At 46.4% G+C, this 23,386-nt stretch overlaps 1 protein-coding gene across 1 annotated transcript; it reads left to right on the plus strand.

Moving 5' to 3' along the window:
* The first annotated feature begins 1,680 nt into the window (after positions 1–1,680).
* Positions 1,681–22,615, plus strand: SRD5A1 (steroid 5 alpha-reductase 1). The gene is made up of 5 exons (XM_081917919.1): positions 1,681–2,172; positions 15,797–15,963; positions 16,127–16,228; positions 19,775–19,925; positions 22,442–22,615. The coding sequence occupies exons 1-5, from the start codon at positions 1,838–1,840 to the stop codon at positions 22,506–22,508; spliced, it is 822 nt and encodes a 273-aa protein (XP_081774045.1). The 5' UTR covers positions 1,681–1,837; the 3' UTR covers positions 22,509–22,615.
* Positions 22,616–23,386: the final 771 nt, after the last annotated feature.

Raw genomic sequence — 23,386 nt, forward strand, 5'->3', positions numbered from 1 at the left:
TACAGTCCATGGGACTCTCAGGAGTCTCCTCCGGCACCGGAATTCAAAAGCATCCCTTCTTCGGCAATCAACCTTCTTTATAGTCCAGCTCTCACTTCCATACATCACTATAATGGTACCTCGGGTTAAGTACTTAATTCGTTCCGGAGGTCCGTACTTAACCTGAAACTGTTTTTAACCTGAAGCACCACTTTAGCTAATGGGGCCTCCCGATGCTGCCGCGCCGCTGCTGGAGCATGATTTCTGTTCTCATCCTGAAGCAAAGTTCTTAACCTGAAGCACTATTTCTGGGTTAGCGGAGTCTGTAACCTGAAGCGTGTGTAACCTGAAGCGTATGTAACCTGAGGTACCACTGTAGTGGGAAAACCATAGCTTTAATTATACGGATCTTTATTGGCAAGGTTCTTATTCTAATCGCCCCCGCTAAAAACCTTGCAGTTTTTGCTGTCCCCTGATCACCTTGATCTGCTAAAACAGTGTTTTTCAACCTTTTTTGGGCAAAGGCACACTTGTTTCATGAAAAAAATCACGAGGCACACCACCATTAGAAAATGTTAAAAAATTTAACTCTGTGCCTATATTGACTATATATAAAGTAATTCTCTTGAATAGGAATCAAATAAACACAAAGTATTTTATAATTACTTTATTATAAAATAGTAAGTAAACAGAAATATTAAAAATTATAAAATACTTTATTCAGTGCGCAACCTGGGCCTGTTTGGCTGAACACAAAGCTGATATTCTGGCTGGAATCGAAGAAAGACACACACGTAGCTCTATGGGGAATCGGATGAGAGCGGACCGCCTGTCCGCTCTCATCCGATCCCATCCGATCTGATCCCCACCCAGGATGGATGGAAAATAGGGTGGACACAGTCCGGTGCCCGCCTAGTGGGCGAAAATTTGACTTTTTTAAAAAAAATCTTTCAAATTTTTTCCACGGCACACCAGGTAACATCTCGCGGCAAACACTGTGCTAAAAGACAGGACACAGTAGCAATGGCTGAGCAACCCGGCACGGACAATATGAGGAGTAATAACCTCAAATATTTGTAAATACTCAATACTAGTCAAAACAAAAAAATTCCTTCCAGTAGCACCTTAAAGACCAACTAAGTCAGTTCTTGGTATGAGCTTTCGTGTGCATGCACACTTCTTCAGATACTTCAGAAGATACTTCTTCAGGTATCTGAAGATACTTCTTCTTCTTCAGGTATCTGAAGAAGTGTGCATGCACACGAAAGCTCATACCAAGAACTGACTTAGTTGGTCTTTAAGGTACTATGGCAGACCAACACGGCTACCTATCTGTAACTCAATACTAGCCTACTGATGTGTTCTGTACATGCTCAGGGGCGCCAGGAAGGTAAACTCTCTTTGCTGGGCTAAGCAAACCCAGGCAAGAGTGGCTTTCCCCCAAAGTCCTCAGGACAATAATAAGGTGAGGCAACAGCGCACCTTTGCCCCCCAAAAAAGACCCCGGGCCTAATGCTGAATGCTGTGCACGCTCCGCGCCCCCTTTTCGGGGTGCAGCGCGCGCCGCGCCTTCCACGGCGGCGCGCTCCGGCTTGGCTCGCGCGCGCGCGCGTCCCGCCCGCCCTTGTGACGCCGCGCGCCCCCTCGGCCACTCGCTCGCTCGGTGGCGGCGGTGCCCTGGGCGGGCGCGGCGGCGGCGGCGTCCTGGGCGGGGATGGCCACGCCCGGAGCCCCCGCCGGGACACCTTCTTCCCGCGGGGTTGGCCTCGCGGCGGGGAGGTGGACGGGGCCGGCTCCCCTTTCCTTCCCCCGCCGGCGCCCGGGCGCGCAGAGCTGAGCCGCCGCGTCGCCTGGCGCCATGGAGACGTTGGCCTGGGCGCTGCGCTGCTCGAGGGCCTTTTGGCGGCGCGTCTCCGGCCCGCAGGAGCAGCGGCTGCTGGAGGGGATGAGCTACGGGATGGTGGGCAGCATGGCGCTGGCCATGCTGGCTACGCGCTACCTGAAGATCCCCTACGGGCGCTACGCCTCGTCCGCCTACGGGCCGCCCATCCCGGCCAAGGTGGCCTGGGCGCTGCAGGAGGCGCCCGCCTTCCTCGTGCCGATGGGGCTCGTCTGGGGCAGCGACGGCGCCCGCCTCGGCTTCTGGCCCAACCGCTTCCTCCTGGTCCTCTTCGGCATCCATTACACGTACAGGTGAGCACGGCCGGCGCAGGTGAGGTGGGGTGGGGGGGGGGGTTGGCCTTCACCGGACCTGGAGGACCCGGGGAAGCAGCCCCGACGCCGGTGGGAAGCAGCCCGGCAGCGAGTTCCCCGCCAGGGTTGCAGTGGCGTAGCGTGGGTTGTCAGCACCCGGGGCAAGGCAAGTAATTTGTGCCCCCTAACCCGTGGATTTGCGCCCCCTAACCCGTGGATTTGCGCCCCCTAACCCGTGGATTTGCGCCCCCTAACCCGTGGATTTGTGCCCCCTATCCCGTGGATTTGCGCCCCCTAACCCGTGGATTTGTGCCCCCTAACCCGTGGATTTGTGCCCCCTATCCCGTGGATTTGCGCCCCCTAACCCGTGGATTTGTGCCCCCTATCCCGTGGATTTGCGCCCCCTAACCCGTGGATTTGTGCCCCCTATCCCGTGGATTTGCGCCCCCTAACCCGTGGATTTGCGCCCCCTAACCCGTGGATTTGCGCCCCCTAACCCGTGGATTTGCGCCCCCTATCCCGTGGATTTGCGCCCCCTAACCCGTGGATTTGCGCCCCCTAACCCGTGGATTTGTGCCCCCTATCCCGTGGATTTGCGCCCCCTATCCCGTGGATTTGCGCCCCCTAACCCGTGGATTTGCGCCCCCATCCCGTGGATTTGCGCCCCCTAACCCGTGGATTTGCGCCCCCATCCCGTGGATTTGCGCCCCCTAACCCGTGGATTTGCGCCCCCTATCCCGTGGATTTGCGCCCCCATCCCGTGGATTTGCGCCCCCTAACCCATGGATTTGCGCCCCCTAACCCGTGGATTTGCGCCCCCTAACCCGTGGATTTGCGCCCCCTATCCCGTGGATTTGCGCCCCCTAACCCGTGGATTTGCGCCCCCTAACCCATGGATTTGCGCCCCCTAACCCGTGGATTTGCGCCCCCATCCCGTGGATTTGCGCCCCCTAACCCATGGATTTGCGCCCCCTAACCCGTGGATTTGCGCCCCCTAACCCGTGGATTTGCGCCCCCTAACCCGTGGATTTGTGCCCCCTAACCCGTGGATTTGTGCCCCCTATCCCGTGGTTTTGCGCCCCCTAACCCGTGGATTTGCGCCCCCTAACCCGTGGATTTGTGCCCCCTATCCCGTGGATTTGCGCCCCCTATCCCGTGGATTTGCGCCCCTAACCCCCAGATGTTGCGCCCGGTGCAGCCGGCCCCCCCCTGCACCCCCCACGCTACGCCACTGCAGGGTTGTTCCCTTCTTCCTCCTGCTGGATGAAATTGGCGTGCTGAAGATAGAGGTGAAAACTTAGCAATAGAAAATACATTTTGGGGGGGTTCAATAATCAAAGTTTAAATACTCAATCTTTGGGAGGGTGCACCCTTTTCCTAACCAGAATGGGCAACCACCACCATGCACAATACATTTTGGGGGGTTCAATAATCAGAGATTAAATAATCAATCTTCGGGGAGTGCACCCTTTTCCTAACCAGAATGGGCAACAACCACCATGCACAAAAGGGAATCATCAGTATGGGGTCTTTTTTTAGAAGTGCAAAGAGGAAAAAAGTGATATGGCAACACCCCCCCCCCCCCCGTGCGATGTGCACCCCCAGAAAAAAGACCCCGGGCTAATGGGGCGATATGGGCATGTTCAGTGACCCAACGACCTCCTTTTGCGGACCTCAGCAAATCTGGGCAACGGGGGTGCAAAGTTTTCAGAAGGACAAAAAAGTGGTGGGAAGTGAAGTGCCCCCCCCCAAAAAAAACCTAGACTACTGAATCAGAAGAATCAGTATTTGCATCAGCTACGAGCCATAGCAATACAATAAAATAAAACGTACTGAAAAGGTAAAGGTAAAGGTACCCCTGCCCGTACGGGCCAGTCTTGCCAGACTCTGGGGTTGTGCGCCCATCTCACTCAAGAGGCCAGGGGCCAGCGCTGTCCGAAGACACTTCTGGGTCACGTGGCCAGCGTGACATCGCTGCTCTGGCGAGCCAGAGCTGCACACGGAAACGCCGTTTACCTTCCCGCTAGAAAGCGGTCCCTATTTATCTACTTGCACCCGGAGGTGCTTTCGAACTGCTAGGCTGGCAGGCACTGGGACCGAGCAACGGGAGCGCACCCCGCCCCGGGATTCGAACCGCCGACCTTTCGATCGGCAAGCCCTAGGCGCTGAGGCTTTTACCCACAGCGCCACCCACGTCCCTAAAAACGTACTGAAGATAGAGGTAAAAACATAACAATAGAAAATACATAACAATAGAAAATACATTTTGGGGGGTTTCAATAATCAAATAGTCGATCTTATTCTAATCGCCCCCGCTAAAAACCTTGCAGTTTTTGCTGTCACCTGATCGCCTTGATCTGCTAAAAGACAGGGCACAGTAGCAATGGCTGAGCAACCCGGAACAGACAATAAAAAAGGAGTAATAACCTCAAATATTTATAAATACAGTGATACCTCGGGTTAAGTACTTAATTCGTAAAGGTAAAGGGACCCCTGACCATTAGGTACAGTTGTGGCCGACTCTGGGGTTTCGGCACTCATCTCGCTTTACTGGCTGAGGGAGCCGGTGTACAGCTTCCAGGTCATGTGAACATGACTAAGCCGCTTCTGGCGAACCAGAGCAGCACACGGAAACACCGTTTACCTTCCCGCTGGAGCGGTACCTATTTATCTACTTGCACTTTGACGTGCTTTCGAACTGCTAGGTTGGCAGGAGCAGGGACCAAGCAACGGGAGCTCACCCCTTCGCCTTGGCTCTGTGGTTTAACCAACAGCGCCACCCGCGTCCCTATTAGAGGAGTATTAACCTCAAATATTTATGAATAATACTAGCCTACTGATGTGTTCTGTACATGCTCAGTGGCACCAGGACGGTATGCTCTCTTTGCTGGGCTAAGCAAACCCAGGCAAGGGCGGCTTTTCCCCCCCAAAGGCATCATCCAGCCTGAGGAAGAATGGAACAACCCCGGCGAAACGGGTTGGGGGGGGGGGACATCAGGAAAAAACGTTCTGACAGCAGGAGCCGTTTGCTTGAGCTGAGATTCCGGCTTTGCAGGGCGGTTGGCATAGATGACCCTTGGGGTCCCTTCTGACTGCGGTTCTATGATACAGCTGATGGAGAAATGCCTCTTCCGAAATAGCTTTTGATAAGCTGTGGTGAGTGAGCGTACTCCATACTGTCACTAATGGAGGGCATCGCTTTGTTTTTTTAAAAAGTGGCTCCCTCCGTAATTGGATCATAGAATTGTAGGGTCGGAAGGGATCCCAAGAGTGATCACGTCCAAGTCCCTTAGAATACAGGAATCTCAGCACACAGTTGCCACATCCAATTTGAAACTATGCCTTTTCTGAAACATCATTTGACATGTTTTTTCCGCCCTCGTCTCTCTCTTTCCTTTATCCTTTGTCCATCCAGCCTGAGGTTCTGTGAAACTCAAACATTTGCCTCTAGTTTGATATCTTCTAAAAGATTGCCAGTGGCTGCCAGCATTTGTGTGTGTGCGTGTACTAAATGTGTGTGTGTGTGTGTGTACTAAGTGCATGGGTAGGCAAACTAAGGCCCAGGGGCCAGATCCGTCCCAATCGCCTTCTAAATCCGGCCTGCGGATGGTCCGGGAATCAGCGTGTTTTTACATGAGTAGAATGTCCTTTTATTTAAAATGCATCTCTGGGTTATTTGTGGGGCATAGGAATTCGTTCATTCCCCCCCCAAAAAAATTAGTCCAGCCCCCCACAAAGTCTGAGGGACAGTTGACCGGCCCCCTGCTGAAAAAGTTTGCTGACACCTGATTTGACCATTGTGACCAGTACCCACTGGTAGCTTCTTCCATTAAATTGTATAGCCCATTTCAAAGCCTCCACATCTTAGGGATGCAAATTCCATACTTTAAACCACTTGCTGTTTAAAAATGCCTTTCATTCCGTCTGCCCCAAAATTCCTACTATAGTCATACCTTGGTTTTTGAATAGCTTAGTTCCTGAACGTTTTGGCTCCCGAACGCTGCAAACCAGGAGGTGACTGCTCTGGTTTGCGAACTATTCTTGGAAGCCGAACATCCGACGGGGCTTCCGATTGGTTGCAGGAGCTTCCTGCAGCCAATCAGAAACCGCGCTTTTGAACCTTTTGGAAGTCAAACGGATTCCATTTGACTTCCAAGGTACGCCTGTATTTAGCTTTACTGGACAACAAGGTTGCGTCTGTTGGTTCTAGCATTATGAAAAAGGAGAAATATGGATTGGGCAAGAGATGTGGGACATAATATAATGTTTGAAGATTGGGAAAGGTTGTGGAGGAAAGGAGTCAAGTTCACTGCATGTACGGTGTTAAAGGAAAATATTATGAAAATGATGTATAGATGGTACTTAACCCCTGTAAAATTAGCAAAGATATATCATAACAGTGATAATCTATGCTGGAAAAAAGACCTTTTATCATATGTGGTGGACCTGCCCCTAGGTGAAAGACTTCTGGGAGAAGATTTATAATGAATTGAAAAAAATGTTGAAATATACATTTATTAAGAAACCAGAGGCCTTTCTTCTTGGAATAACAGGTTTAGAATTGCACAAGAAAGATGTTAGGATTGTTTTTGTATGCCACAACTGCAGCTAGAATTTTGTTAGCCAAGAATTGGAAATCACAAGAAGTCCCAACAGTAGAGGAATGGCAGACGAAGATGATGCGCTTTTCGGAGCTAGGCAACCTAACCGGAAGAGTCCGCGACCAGAAGGAGGAGGAATATCAGGAAGAATGGAATAAATTTAATGATTATTTAGTTAAATTTGTTAAGTTAAATTAACCGGAAATAGCTTGCAGATACTTAATAGGCTTAGGATTTTATTTATGTTAAGTGATGAATTACTATGTTTAATTATATAAGGTGAAGATTTAAGGATGTTAATGTTTAAGTTAAATTTCATAAAAATTGGGATTTGGAAAACCGTTAAAAGGGCATGCAATGAAATTCAACCAAGGGGAAGCGAGGAAGTCACTTAACAAAGTTAATAACTGTAATTTTCAATAAGGCTATGATTGATGTTTGTTATGTTTGTTTGTCTTGTGTGTTTGCTTGTTTATAATATTGTGAAAACCAATAAAAAAAATGGGGGGGGGGAGTAAGGTAAGCATTGTGAATTGGGGATAGCTTAAAGGAGAAACCCAGTTCTTGTATTACTCAGCTAAGTGGAATCCTTGCTACTTTACGTTACCAAAAGCAGGGTTATTTGATGTTAATATGAACGCTTACAAGTAAATGATTCATTTTTAAAGTCATAAAAAAGCGTTGCAAAGTGCAAACGATAGCTTTTTATAAACGTAGTTGTAAAAATACGGAAAGATTCACACCATAATTACGAAGAGACCTTAATCTTCTCTGTATCGTTCTGTTTTTAAGCTTCTGTGAGCACACATAATTCAGTGTTTAGGTAAATACGACCCAAGGTTCTTGCACCATAAAAGCTAATTTGCCTGTGTGTCTACCTCAACTATTCAGTAACGTAAAGGCAGCAAACTGCAGATAGAAAAATACGTATGCAGCAGTGCATGCTGTGAAATCTATTCTAACAAAGAAATTGGGCGGAAGCCCATTACACCTTTTCAAATACTTAGACAGCAATGCATTCTGGGAAACAGAAACTTAGTTTTGCATAAATAAGTCTGAGGGGTTTGATACCTTTTTTTTGCTGTGTTCCCCAGCGCCAATCCTAGCATTAGAGTGAGGTGGCAGCTGATTTGGGTGGTTATGAAAGGGGAACTTTAGTTATTATTCACAGCCATAGTTTGAAGTACCGTATTTTTTGCTCTATAAGACTCACTTTTTCTCTCCTAAAAAGTAAGGGGAAATGTGTGTACGTCTTAATGGAGCGAATGCAGGCTGCACAGCTATCCCAGAAGCCAGGAACAGCAAGAGTGATCGCCGCTTTCGCTGCGCAGTGATCCCTCTTGCTGTTCTGGCTTCTGGGATTCAGAATCCCCCCCCCTTATTTTCCTCCTCCAAAAACTAGGTGCGTCTTATGGTCTGGTGCGTCTTATAGAGCGAAAAATACGGTAATTGAAGTTTCTGAACAGTCTTCAGAGATGGCCCCATGTACAATGCATTGCAATAATCTCATCTGGATGTTACCAGGACATGACAGGCTATTCTTCTTCAAGGACGGTCACAGCTGGCCTTCTGCATCACTGAAACCAGTTAGGCCTCCAGTTAACAAATGGCTCCAAGGAAGGCTCTGGAATGCTATTGGACAGGCTCTGGGAGGTACTTGCAAGATCTCGTGGGACCATCTGCGTTCCTGTGAGATCTCGCAAGAGCCTCCCCGAGCATAGTGAGCAAGTCTGTGGGCTTAAAAGCTCTTGACACACTGGGAAAACCCAGCGCAAAAGAGACTTTGAGGTTCTCTGCCTTGCATGCAATTCATTTGCAGGATTTCAACCAGCCAGCTTTCAGCTGCTACAAGATGCAATTGTCCTGCACTCCGTCATTTAGTCAGAACATTGGGATCCAGATAAAATCCACACTACACCCATACTCTATAATCTAATCTAGAACTACTATAGATCTAAATTCTGGTTGAAATCAGTGTGACAAGATAAGCTATGAGTAACTTGCCCATTGGTTTTAACTACATTGATCTGGACCCAACCCTGTTAGTGGAATGCATAGGATTAAGCTAAGAGTACATTGAGAACTATGCATGAATGTATAATCAAATTAAGGTTAAGCCCTGGTCTGTCAGGAGTAACATGCAATACATACAACGATTTCGAAAAACTAAAGAATGTTCTGTGCATGACTGCCTTTTACGTGCTACACAATCTAGTGGCACCTGAGTCCTTTGCACATGCATGTATGATGAAATTCATCTGCATTCAGTGATTGGTGGTTGAAATGTTCTGTGCATGATTGATTCCTCCCCACACTTGGGGAGGAAACAAACTATAATCTTGCTTGTTGTTACGTCCAAGTGGTTTGTTTCTCATGGTTTATTTCATTTTTCTTTAAAAGAAATAATAAAAGGAGAAGCAAGAAGTGGGCATGGGGCACCCCCCCTTTTTTTGCTATTGTAGTATCGTAGTATAAGGGTTGGAGACTACTTCTTCAGGTGCGTATTAAGTCTGCTGTTTTGTCTAAAACACACTAATATTTTACAAAAAAAATAATGCTGAAATATGTGTCGCTTGCACAACATCTTCAGAGGAGGTTAATATTTAAACCTTAGAATAGCTTTGGAAGTGGATATAGGTTGTAGGGTTAGAAGTAGAAGATAGGGTATTTTAAAATAGTATTATTTGTAAGTGATAAAATGTGAAGTTATTTTAAGTGTGATTAAAAAAAAAGAGGGTTAGAAATTATGATAGATGTATACTGCGATCGAAAGGTCGGCGGTTCGAATCCCTGCTGCGGGGTGCGCTCCCGCTGCTTGGTCCCAGCGCCTGCCAACCTAGCAGTTCAAAAGCACCTCCGGGTGCAAGTAGATAAATAGGGACCGCTTACCAGCGGGAAGGTAAACAGCGTATCCGTGTGCGGCTCTGGCTCGCCAGAGCAGCGATGTCACGCTGGCCACGTGACCCGGAAGTGTCTCCGGACAGCGCTGGCCCCTGGCCTCTTAAGTGAGATGGGCGCACAACCCCAGAGTCTGTCAAGACTGGCCCGTACGGGCAGGGGTACCTTTACCTTTACCTATACTGCGAAAGATGAAGTAAAATGAATATCACATTGGTGAGACTTGGGGAAGCCCACTTAACAATGTTTAGAAAAATAAGGATATCACAAGAATTTGTTTGTATTGTTTGTGTCTTTTCTGTTTGTGTTTTTTGTTATAAAATGAATAAAAAAAATGGGGGGGGGGAGGACATCTTCAGAGGAGGCTTCTGCTTCCATGAGACCCTGGAAATGCAGCCATCCCATACGGGGATCAAACTGTGGTTATCAGCACCATGCTTTAACCAACCGTGGAGGCTCCCAAGGGTTTTCAGAAGCCAGGAAAAACCAGGGTTTCGAAACAGACAGAAGCCTCCATGATCATAGGGGCTTCCCCATTGCAGACAGTTGCCAATCAGCATGCAGCGCATTACAGGGGCAAGGGCAGCACTGACATCCGCATGCACCCTCTCGCTTGCGTCCTATTCTGTTCTGATCCATATCAGAGCAGAGTGGCACTCACAGTACTCTACGGCAGCCCTGCCTCACCTGCTGCTGCTTTGTGCGCAGATGATAGAAGATGGCTTTTAGTGAGTTTCTTTGGGAGATGCTGAAAAGCAGGACAAAAACATGTGCCGTATTTTTCGCTCTGTAAGACGCACCAGACCATAAGACGCACGTGGTTTTTGGAGGAGGGAAACAAGCAAAACAAATATTCTGAATCCCAGAAGCCAGAACAGCAAGAGGAATCCGGCTTCTGGGATAGCCTCTTGATATTCTGGCTTATAGGATAGCTGCGCCAAGCCTCTCCCGGGCAGTGGGAGGAAGGCTCCCCCAAGAGCTGCACACCCTTTAAAGAGCGTGCGGAGAAAGCCCCCAAGAGCTCCACACACGCTCCACACAGCTCTTTAAAGGGAGCTCTGAACAGAGCCTCTCGTCTGCATTCGCTCCTTAAGACGCACACACATTTCCCCTTTTTAGGAGGGGAAAAGTGCATCTTATACAGCGAAAAATATGGTAAATAAAGACAGCTGCTGCTTGGTGAGTCTGAAATGGGAGGCCACTCGAACCAAAAGAGGCTTTCTTTTGCTTTTCGAGTTTTTGTCGTTATTTTGGGGGAAAGAAACCCTCTGGAACACTGGAAATTTTCTCCTTCACCCCAAGGGACTTGCTGTGAGCTCTCCAGGTGGAGGGCGTTTCACACTGTAAAAAGCAAATGTAGCTGCGTCCATAAGCAAAACCTCAAATCCACAGGGTCATCTTGTTTGGGTGATGGACATTCTCCTCGGGTCTCAGGCTGCTTCTGCCTCGATGTCTCACCCCAAGGATTACATTTCTGAACCAAGGGTGACTTTTTGCTTGGGTTTCATAGCCAGGAAAACATCAAGAATGCACATTTTTGCACTACAGCCCAAGTTTACACCAAAGATGCTGGTAATGAGGAAACTGAGGGCACTGGTAACAGTTTTGTGCACTTTTCAGGCATTTTAAAACCGTGTATTAGCAAAATTGTGGCGAGGAGAGCAGGATCACACCCATTCTCCCCTCTCAGCCTGGAACAGTCTGGGATATGGCATAGAGAGCTGCCGTTTGTGGAGGGGATTGGTGAAAACGGGGTGTTCGCAAATATAAAGGGTAAAGGGAGCCCTGACCATTAGGTCCAGTCGTGACTGACTCTGGGGTTGCGGTGCTCATCTCGCTTTATTGGCCGAGGGAGCCGGCGTACAGCTTCTGGGTCATGTGGCCAGCATGACTAAGCCGCTTCAGGCGAACCAGAGCAGCGCACGGAAACGCCGTTTACCTTCCTGCCGGAGCGGTACCTATTTATCTACTTGCACTTTGACGTGCTTTCGAACTGCTAGGTTGACAAGAGCAGGGACCGAGCTACGGGAGCTCACCCCGTCGCAGGGATTCGAACCGCCAACCTTCTGATCGGCAAGTCCTAGGCTCTGTGGTTTAACCCACAGCGCCACTGTGCTCAAATATACTTGAGTATATTTGCAGAAAAACAAATGGGAAGATTATTTGGGACAGTTCTCCACCTCCTTTACTTAGGAAAATTTAGCAGCCAATATTGAAGAGAGGCTTCAACTTTCCAGATATTAGTTTATACCAGACGGCATATTTGTTAGCATGTACAAAGGATTGGCAGGTTTCTCCTCCTATCAACACTCCAGCTTGGGTAATTTTAGAGATGACTTATTTAGTAACACCTTTATTTGGGTGGTTAATGTTGGGGTCTATGTATAATAAAAAGAAAGGATCTAAACCACATTCAATTTTAGCAGCTAGAAAGATACAGGGTATACAGGCTTGTCAGTTGCAGTTTGACCCACGTGCTCGTACTAAATTAACTTTATGGGATTGGAAGATCGGCAGCCTTTTTTGCGGAAGAAATAAGAAATGGGTTGAATGCGGTGTGTGCGTGCGTGATTTGCTATCTTACAGTTTGAATATAGATTACCAGCAAGTACGAAATGGCAGTATCTTCAATTACAGCCTTTGATGGAGTCTATATATGGCCCATCTGCTTTGAGATCTTCAGTATCTCCTAAGGCGTTGGAGGAAATTATTGGATTTTCCCAGAAAGAAGCTAAACCTGTACCTGTTGTTTATGAATGCTTAATGGAACTTCGTAAGGTAGAATTTCAAGAACTCAGAGGTGGCTGGAATAGTAGGTAATTAGAATGTAATATGCAACCTGAAAAATTGCTTTAGAATAGACACAGAATATTACCTTAGAATTGAAATAGCCACCGATCCAGCAATAATTAATTGAGTGTATTAGACTCCACAACATTTGCATAGGAAGTCACTGTCTAATAGAGATAAACGTTGGTGATGTAACACCTTGGTTGAGGTACATGACGCAAGCTTGTCCGGTGAGGCACTATTTCTGGTCTGAAGTTTTTATCCGCATTGGCATCTGTTTTGTATTGGCAAAATATTTGTGTACTTCTAAAATATATTCTTGTAGGATGGGATTAACAGCAGGACAACAAAAGTGGATTTTGTGAGCTCTTACGATAGCTAAGAGACTCAAACTTCAAACCTGGAAGGGTAAATTCCATGGTGACAATTGGACGTATTTCATACAGACATAGATTTTTGTGTGGATACCTATCTGGACATTTGGGGAGCTTATCTTAACTTACATATTTGACTTAAGATTGACTGATGATTTATTGCACTGTACTCAAATTGTGAACCTATTGTGGCTTTTTTTGGGGTTAGTATTATTTATATACTACTTTTAATTGTCTTTATTATTTTGTTCTCTTCCCTTTCTCTTCCTCTGTTAAATTCACACTTAAAAAAAGATTAATAAATGAAAGACCAACTGACACAGGGCCTGGACTTCTACTGCATTACTGAGTCTCCCCTATGCTATTGCAGGAGCAAAGCCCCCCTCTGCCGCTGACTTCTCTATGGAGGGTTGTAGACCCAGTAGGCAGATTCTGAGGATTTCCTGTTTAGGAAAGTTTTTAACGTTTTTATCATGTTTTTAATATTCTTTTGGGAGCCGCCCAGAGTGCCTGGGGAAATCCAGCCAGATGGGCAGGGTATAATAATAATAATAATAATAATAATAATAATAATAATAATTCCCTCCTCTTTCTTCTTTTTCCCTGGAAGTAGACTGGCCAGGTGCCTTGGAGATGAAGGCATAATATACCGTATTTTTTTGCTCCATAAGACACACTTTTTTCTACCTAAAAAGGAAGGGGAAATGTCTGTGCGTGTTATGGAGCGAATGCGTGGTCCCTGGAGCTGAATTGGCCAGGGGCAAAAAGCAGATTGTGCTTTTTTTTTTTTTGAAGGAGGGAAGTGGGTGTTGAAACAAAGCCGCTGATCGTTTGCCAATCAGTGAGAGAGATAAGGGACGCTAGAGATAAAGGAGGCTGCCTGGGAGGGGGGGTGAGGTAAAAACCCATGGAGCCTCAGGATTTTTACATTGGGTCACCCCAAATTCACCATCAGATCACATGTCTATGGCCACAGCACGAACCACAAAAATCATACATCCACTATTTCATTCAGAATATATTTTTTTCTTGTTTTCTTCCTCTAAAAACTAGGCTCATCATATGGTCAGGTGCGTCTTATGGAGCGAAAAATACGGTACATCTAATTAATAAAACAGATCTGCCTCCTGCTTCACTGTAAACAAGGAATCTTTGCTTCCCGACCTACTGTTGCCTGTCATTTCAGTCCGATGAATGCTCTCCATTGCAGAAGCGACACCCAAGGGAGCCCTGCTACAGATATGCCTTCACTGGCTGAAATGAGGACTCCCTCCAGTGCTATTGAATGATACCATATTCGATCCTGGCTCTGCAAACAGTGAGGGGGGAAAAGCTTGCCTATTTCTGGACTGGATTCCTGGACACCCTTTAAGTTGCACTCTAGGAATCATCTGGTGCACAGACTATTAACATCAAATGAGCCAAGTCACTCGGCCCTCAGGAAACAATTATAGACTCCTCCCTCCTCCCTCGCCTCGCCTCTCAACAAGTCACAGGTGTCCTCCTTTCCTGCCCCACCTTCCTGCAAGACGCTTCGGTTATTTAAATAATGTGCATGAAGTGCTTTGAGCACACGTTCGACTTCCAAAAGGTTCGGAAACCAAAGCGCGGCTTCTGATTGGCTGCAGGAAGCGCCTGCAGCCAATAGGAAGCCCTGTTGGACGTTTGGCTTCCAAAAATAGTTCTCAAACCGGATGTTTGCAGTGTTCGGGAGCCAAAACGTTCGGGAACTAAGCTGTTTGAAAACCAAGGTACGACTATAGTAGGAATTTCGGGGCAGGCAGAACGAAATGCATTTTTACATTTAAACTATGGAATTTGGTTTAAACTGTGGAATTTGCATCCCTAAGATGTGGAGACTTTGAAATGGGCTATACAATTTAAAGAAGCTACCAGTGGCTGTTGGGATTTTTCCTCTATGTGCAGCTTCACACGAAGTCAATTAAGAGTTGTCCAACAGCCAAGACTGAGCAAAGAAGAGTTATTTGCCTAGAGATATGGGACCTTGGAGGCAGCTCTACCATAAGGTCTCACGCAGGCATAATGATTTATGACCTACTGACTGGAATGTGTTTTGTTGGTCAGTGTGGTGTTTCCGAGAGTCGTTTGGTTTTGGTAAGAGAGAGCTAGTTAAGATCCGTGTATCTGTTCCTGTATAAAGAAACTTGTAGAGTCTGCTGTACATAATGTTGTTGTTGTTTAGTCGTTTAGTCGTGTCCGACTCTTTGCGACCCCATGGACCAGAGCACGTCAGGTACTCCTGTCTTCCACTGCCTCCCGCAGTGGAGTCAGACTCATGTTTGTAGCTTTGAGAACACTGTCTAACCATCTCGTCCTCTGTCGTCCCCTTCTCCTTGTGCCCTCCATCTTTCCCAACATCAGGGTCTTTTCCAGGGAGTCTTCTCTTCTCATGAGGTGGCCAAAGTATTGGAGCCTCAGCTTCAGGATCTGTCCTTCCATCGAGCACTCAGGGCTGATTTCCTTCAGAATGGAGAGGTTTGATCTTCTTGCAGTCCATGGGACTCTCAAGAGTCTCCTCCAGCACCATAATTCAAAAGCATCAATTCTTCAGCGATCAGCCTTCTTTATGGTCCAGCTCTCACTTCCATACATCACTACTGGGAAAACCATAGCTGTACATAATAAACACATCTAAGTAATCAAGTTACTAGTAGCAGCATTTGTTCCTGCTTCGTCCATCCTGCCTGCAACTGATTGCTTTCTGGTACTCTGCATATGCTCTGCTAAGGTCTGACTAAGGTCCTGCAGCAGGTCAAAGTTGCAAGACACCAACAGTGGCTACTGGTCACAATGGTCAAAATGTACTTTATGCATACTGCACAATTTGCTTAAAAGGGATTCTGTTTTCAATAAGCTTGGAGCTTAGTTGTGTGTGTGTGTGTGTTGCATTTCTGCAACGTTTAAAACTAAATAGAACCCTTAATTTTGCATTTATTCCAGGGCATTCATCTTTCCTTTCTTAATTCGTGGAGGAAAGCCAACACCCACCATTGCATTTTTGCTAGCTTTTGTCTTCTGCGCTTATAATGGATACCTGCAGGGCCGGAGTTTGAGTAACTATGCAGAATACTCTTTAGATTGGCCAACAGTACTGCGCTTCGTTCTAGGTGAGTAACCTTAGGTACTAAATACGTCACAGATTTTCAGGTGCAGCCGTTGGTTCAGAACATCATGAAGCAAGCAGATCAGATACAGACATACTGTGGTGCATTCTCATAACTTTTTTTTTTAAGGTTGTGTTTCTAAACCAGCATTCTAATATATTTTCAGGTTTTTCAGGGTGGCTAAGTGGCCTGCTGATTAATGTGCATTCTGATAATATTTTGAGGAATCTCAGAAAACCAGGGGAAACGGGCTACAAAATACCCAGAGGTGAGTAATGTGTCACTGAAATCCTATGCTGCAAATGTGTCATTGAAACTTAAATTATTTTATATTGAAGCATTCTAACAGTAAGGGTCCCAGAGACCCAACTTGCGTTGCAAGTTGCTTGTCACAGAAGTGGATTCAAAAGGAGTAGAAGTGTTTTTTCTTATATAGAAATCCCTGCGCTCATAAAGCAGGTGTTTTTTAAAGAACACAATAAAACAGATTTTTCCTTTTTGAAAATCTCTTTAGCTATTGCTGAGACACCCGCTTTATTGACAGTAAAAGCTCTGGGGCTGCATCACTTTTCCTAGTTGTGTGTGCTCAAATCCCATTTACTGTATTTTTCGCCCGATAGGACGCACCGGCCCATAGGACGCACCAAGTTTTTTTGGGGGGGAAATAAAGGAAAAAAAATTATTTCCCCCCCAGGCGCTTGTGGGGCCGGCAGCGGGGAGAAGCGCTCTTCTCCCGGCCGGCCGCCTGCAGATCAGGTCCGGGGAGAGCGGGAGGACGCGCTGCGCCTCCCTGCTGTCCCCGGAGCTTGCAGGGCTGGTGGGGAGAAGCACGCGTCTCCCCGCCGTCAGCCTCCAAACCACATCGGGAGACAGCGGGATGGCGGCGTTCCACCTCCCTGCTGTCCCCCGACCTTGTGGGGCTGGCGCTGCAGCTCTCCTGAAGCCTGCATTTGCCCCATAGGACGCACACACATTTCCCCTTCATTTTTGGAGGGGAAAAAGTGCGTCCTATAGGGCGAAAAATACGGTAATTTCCATGCGAGTTAAGTATATGGAACTGGTTGGAAGGTAACCCAGTCCTACAGTCTTGACAAGGCGGTTACTACCTCTGCTGCTTGCAAAAGTGCAAGCTGAGTCTGTCTTCCCCCACCGCCACCCTCACTCAGCAGAAATTCAACAGCATTTAATGAAATGCAAATGCAGAAATAGCAAGCAGTCTCGCCACGCAGTGCTTAGCAACCATGCAGCTCCTTATCAATGGCGACATTGTCTGTGATCCGCTCCATGCGCAGCTGTGCATGGAAAGCACCAGTCAGCCCGCAGCATTGTCACCTTACTTTTCCCCCCCGATGCCGCTCGCAAGGTAAAGACCCTGTAGGTTTATACGCAAAGGAAACACCAGGCTTTGCCTCCTAGCTTCTTGAGAAACATGAAGAGGCAGTTTCAAGCTGTGCCCCTGCGGGGAACGTGCCTTAGCTAAAATGCAACATTCTCGGTACAGCATGCATTTGATGGAGGCGGGCACACATTTCCCAGTACTGTGGTTCACAGCTGTGAATTCCTGAGCGTCCCATTTCTTTGCCAAGGGCATGATGCAAGTTCACTCGGTTTCAGGGCTCTTTTGTCCAAACGAGCCTGCAACTCACTACAAGGTTACTCTGTCTTCATTCTGGGATTTACTGCTAAAAAAATAATTCCTTTGAATTAAATTGTATAGCCAAGAGGGCTTCCAGAGGAATGTACAGCCATATTAAAATACAAAATAGTAAATAATAATCCAGAGAGGTTTGGAGAGGGTTTATTTACCCCGCCCCGCCCCCTGAGAAATTGCACACCCACCCTCAAAAGACAAGTCCAAACCACACACTGACAGCAATACTCTCTTATCAGCTCACCAAACAAAGCTGGAGAGGTGAGTTCAGTCCCCATTATGGGGAAGTGGAATATGGCCTCCACTCCTGTTTTTCATGCCTGGCCAGCAACAGCGATACCAAGCAAAAAAAGAGGCGCTCCCGATATTTGAACCCGCTTAGCCATAGCAGTAGACAGGGGATCACGGGTTCAAATCTAAGGCCTAGGCCTAGCACCACGCTTGAGAAGGTGGGGAGGGAGACTTCCGGTTGGTCGCCCGATTAATGGCGGACAGGAGTTCTTTCGGCTGAAAGAGCCCCGGCGCTTTGAAGATGGGGTGACCGCGAGAGCATTGCGGAACCCCTAAAAAACCCTCAGATAGAGCATTCTGAGGACCTGATATTCCGACGGGTACCCTGAGCGACTCCCCTGCTCCCCGGTAAGCTCTAGTAAGAGCCCCGAGAGCGAGCAGGGTTGGAGACGTGGGTACTGTGGAATTGACTCGCTTTCTTCATTGCGTGAAGCTCCAAAGTCCGGCGATCGTGAGCGACCAATTTCTCTGAAAAAATTAAGATTTGGAAACTGTGAGTAAAAATCTAAGGCCTAGGCCTAACACCACACTTGAGAAGGTGGGGACGGGCTCCCACGTGAAGGCATAGTTGAACCAATTTGTAAGAGTGCTGTATGGCCCAGTTGTCCTCTTGGTCCACCCTTCCCCTAGCAACCCATGCAACCAGTGCCTCTGGCTATTTTCCCTGCTAGGCCAGCCCAGCATCCCAACAGACCCAAACATCCCTCCCTATTCCTCCATGCTGCCACATTCTCGATCAGGATCATCATGCAAACCACTGCTTTTTTTTGTAACGGAAACCAAAAGGGTGCAAGGAACCACCATGTGTTTAGCTTCACCTCTAGCTCAGATTTGAGCTACTGTCTCTGACAAAAGCAGCAGCCAAGAAATGGAAATGACCATGCCTGAGTCGAATCTGTCTGCTACAAGGGCTAAATCAAGAGTTTGCTTTCTCAGAGGATGTGAATGTAGCTACCATGTACTCCAAGCCTGGTCTTGCTCAGTTTGAGAACTACTTGCAAGCACAGATGCATCTGACTATGAAGCTCTGGATGACATTTAAGAATTGGGACAAAGAAGAGTCTTGCCAAGTACAGGATGCCACCCAGAATGATGGAGAGCTGCCCAAGGACCATCCTTTTCTCCCAGTACTAGATGCTAGTAGACCAGAGTTGCAGATATTTTTGGGGACCTCAAATCTTCATCTGGACGGCCTCGGTCCAGTATACCTGAAGGAGCGTCTCCACCCCCATCATTTTGCCTGGACGCTGAGGTCCAGCGCCGAGGGCCTTCTGGTGGTTCCCTCTTTGCGAGAAGCAAAGCTACAGGGAACCAGGCAGAGGGCCTTCTCGGTAGTGGCGCCCACCCTGTGGAACGCCCTTCCAGCAGATGTCAAAGCGATAAACAACTACCTGACATTCAGAAGACATCTGAAGGCAGCCCTGTTCAGGGAAGTTTTTAACGTGTGATATTTTACTGTATTTTTGGTTTTTATGGAAGCCGCCCAGAGTGGCTGGGGAGGCCCAGCCAGATGGGCGGGATATAAATAATAAATTATTATTATTATTATTATTATTATTATTATTATTATTATTATTCATTGAGGATCTGACTTCTCGTGTCTTGGAGCAACAACAACAAAGATTTAGTTCTTTCTCTTTTCCTAAAATCTTGTTCTGAGAAAACAGCTCCCCTCTGGCAAGAGTCTAACTTGCCTCTCTTGCCCATGGAAGCGATTGGGACATGGCTGGAAAACATGACTTAATGTAACATCAATATTGCTAGAAGTAGCTATAATTAGTTGTTTTACAACTGGGTAACTCCCAATACTTTCAGATTTACAGTGACTTAAAACTGTCAGAGCATTAATTGCTACTGCGTTTTGTTCTACAGGAGGAATGTTTGAATATGTGACTGGAGCCAACTACTTTGGAGAGATTCTTGAATGGTGTGGATTTGCTCTTGCCGCCTGTACCTTGGAAAGCGCTGCTTTTGCTGTTAGTACATTCTTGATATTAGGAAGAAGGGCACAAATGCATCATCAGTAAGTTTTCAGAAATTCTGATTTCTCTTGAATTTTCATGTGGGAGTTTTTAATGCATACATATTTGTTTTTCTGTGATAAACCATACTTAAAGTTCCCCCTCGTCTTTGTATAGACATAGAACTTATGTTTATTATCTATATTTGCTAAGGAAAGTGACAGGGAAGCTAAATATTGAGCTGGTTTAAATCATCATTATCAGGCCCTTCAGTTATTCACCTTTCCCTCCATCTGGTACCCTCCAGATGTTTTGCATTAAAATTCCCATCAGCCCCAGACAGCACAGCCATGCTGATTGGGACTTATGGGAACTGTAAACATCTGGACAGCACCACATCTAAGTCATTGATAAAAATGTTGAAGCATTGGGCCCAGGTTGAATCTTGTAGCACCCCATTTGAAACTTGCCTCAGGTTTGATGAGGAAGCATTGTGATCCAGCCCTAAATCCTCCTGATTGTATTATCATCCAGCTTGAATTTAACCAGTTTGATAACCTAAATATTATGTGGAACTCTGTTTTCCTGAAATCAAGATAAGTTGCATTCCCACAGTCCGCTAACTCAGTAACCCAACCGATAACAAGGTAAACTTAATCCGGACACAAATCTGGGTTATTCTTGATAAATCCATGCTACTGATTTGTGGCCGTGGTGGCCCAGTTGGAAGAATTCACTTGGCACCAACTTTTTAAGTGTCAGGCAAAGACTTTAAAAAGCAAAAAAAAAAACACCCATTCATTTTAACTGTCTTGATTATATACAGGTCGTGCTATCCAAAAACTCATTGTATGAAAAGTCATTTATCCAAACAAGAGGAATTAGTACTCTAACCTCGCCTATACACACCAGATTCAGATAGCCAAATAGCTGGATCTGCATATAGTATTGTAAACAAATAAGCAGCCTTAAAACAAGCCTTACTTTTTCCTGTTTTACTGACCCATAACAGCCATGGTGAGAGGGAAGGGAGGCAAGGGGAGAGATTGGACAAATAAATGAGCGTTTTCCCCTTCCTTGTTTGCCTTTTGCAAGGTTTCAAGGGGTTTTCCAGGGATTTTACAAGGCTTTTCAACCTTTTAGGGCCAAAATTCCATTGTTGGGAATGCATTAAATTTCCCCATAGGAATCAGTGGAAATCGTGGACTCATGCGAATGCTTGCCTAATAAACAATTTCCCAAGAATGCATTGTGTTCGGATAGCGGGACCTGTGTGTATTTTAAATCGACTTTTAACTCTGTTGGTACCTGCCACTTTTATGCTTGGGTGTTTTTAAAGAAAAATATTAGATTTATTACCTGCCTTTCCCCACAAAGTCCCAGGGTGGGTCACAACAATGTGAAATACAACATTAAAAAATAGTTTAAGACATTACAATCAGAACTAGAACAGGTCCTATATCTCAAATATATTGTTTTCACTTCGCTGCGTTAACTTTGTAAACTACTTAAAAACCTACATACGGCGATACAGAAATGTAATAATTAAATAATAAATACATTGTTATCAAGTTGCTTACTCCGTAAATAACCTGTTCTACATGAATTTGGGTTCTAACATACCGTATTTTTTGCTCCATAGGGCGCACCAGACCATAGGGTGCACCTAGTTTTGGGAGGAGGAAAACAAGAAAAACTTATTCTGAATCCCTGAAGCCAGAACAGCAAGAGGGATCTGGCTTCTGGGATACCATGTGGCTGTTCTGGCTTCTGGGATAATCACGCCAAGCCTCTTCAGGGCAGTGGGATGAAGGCTCCCCCTGCCCGAAGAGGCTGCACAGGGCTAAGGCAGAAGCTAGGACAGGCACGTCGCTGAAGGGACGCTGCGCAGTTCTCCATCTCTGAGAGGGAGAACTGCGCAGCGCCCCTTCAGCGAAGCTGGAGAAGGAACAGGAGGAGTCCCTTCTGTTCTGTTCCTCCTCCGGCTTCGCATGACAGGCGCGTCGCTGATAGCCACCTGAAGCCTTTGGAGCGCAGCGGGAACTCGCGCTGCGCTCCAAAGGCTTCGGGTTCCTTTCGCTGAAGCCAGGAGAGTCTTGCTCTCCCGGCTTCCGGAAAAGGAACCTGGAGCCTTCAGCGCGCAGGGCAAGTTCTCACCTCGCTCCGCAGGCTATCCCTGAAGCCTGAAGAGCGAGAGGGGTCGGTGCCCACCGACCCCTCTCGCTCTCCAGGCTTCAGCGAAAGCAATGCAAAGCCTCCGGAGCGTGGAGGGAGCGCTCTCTCTGCGCTTTGGAGGCTTCGCGTTGCTATCACTGAAGCCAAGGAGCCTGCATTCGCTCCATAGGACGCACACACATTCCCCTTCATTTTTGGAGGGGAAAAAGTGCGTCCTATAGAGCGAAAAATACGGTAAATTTGGCTTTTCCTGTTCTTACCGAGGCAGTTAAGAAATGTATTTGTATTTATGAAGATTTAAGAACATGCCTGGGCCTTATTCCAGATATATGAAAGGTGGTAATGTTCTAGTTTTATTTGAGCCAACTAGTACTCCTCACTTCTTCTGCTTCTTCTCCTTTAGCTGGTACCTCAAGAAGTTTGAAAACTATCCCCGCTCCAGGAAAATTCTGATTCCATTTATCTACTGAGCTCTTCCTCACATTTCCTGCTGACTCTCTGCAATAGCTGCTGCTGTGACGAATAAGAGAAGTTAATGTTCAATAAATGTTGGCTAAACGGGGCCTCTGAATACCCACCAGGGCACTTCTGGCAATGCAAATACTGTGCTTAATGATGCAACAGGGACATTTCCCATTATAAAGTATTTTTGAATTATAGGTGCTATACCGTAACTGTTTACGAGCTTGTTATACCTCAACCTTTACAACTTAATGTTCTCTAAGGAACTTTCTTAACTTTCTCTAAGGAAAAGGCCCCTTACTTGGTTTCCAAAAGATGCTGAAACCTTAACATAGGTAATTATTATATACGTAATATTATATACTTCCGACTGCTTTTCTACTTTTAAGAATTCCAGGCAGTTAACAGACTAAATTAGAAATATAGGGTGGTTGTCATTCTTGGAGCAGACCCACTGGAATAAATCGATTTTTACGTTCATTGGTTTCATTGGGTCTATTCCAAGTATCACTTAGTCCACCCTTAATGAAAGACAAGGAGCAAAAATATACAATATAATAACACAATACAATATAATAATAATACAATACAATATACAATAATACAATACAATATAATATAATAATATAAACAATAGCAGGCCAGTAGCGTTAAATGGCACCCTTCTCAAACAACTTAAGTTTTAACTCAGCCTTAACTCTTATTAACTCTTCTCAAAAAGCTTAACACTCCTCAAAAAGGAGAGTAGATGGATGTCTTTGGGCATGGGGTGCCAAGGCCTACGGCGAAAACCACTGCTGGCTTTTTTCGGGTGCTTTGCAGAGGAAGCAGTAGGTCCTTGGGAAACTCACTAGCTTCCTTCTCTCAGGGATGAAGGACAGAAAAT

This window comes from Podarcis melisellensis (genome assembly GCF_964234715.1).
Source record: "Podarcis melisellensis genome assembly, chromosome: 7".
Taxonomy (NCBI): domain Eukaryota; kingdom Metazoa; phylum Chordata; class Lepidosauria; order Squamata; family Lacertidae; genus Podarcis; species Podarcis melisellensis.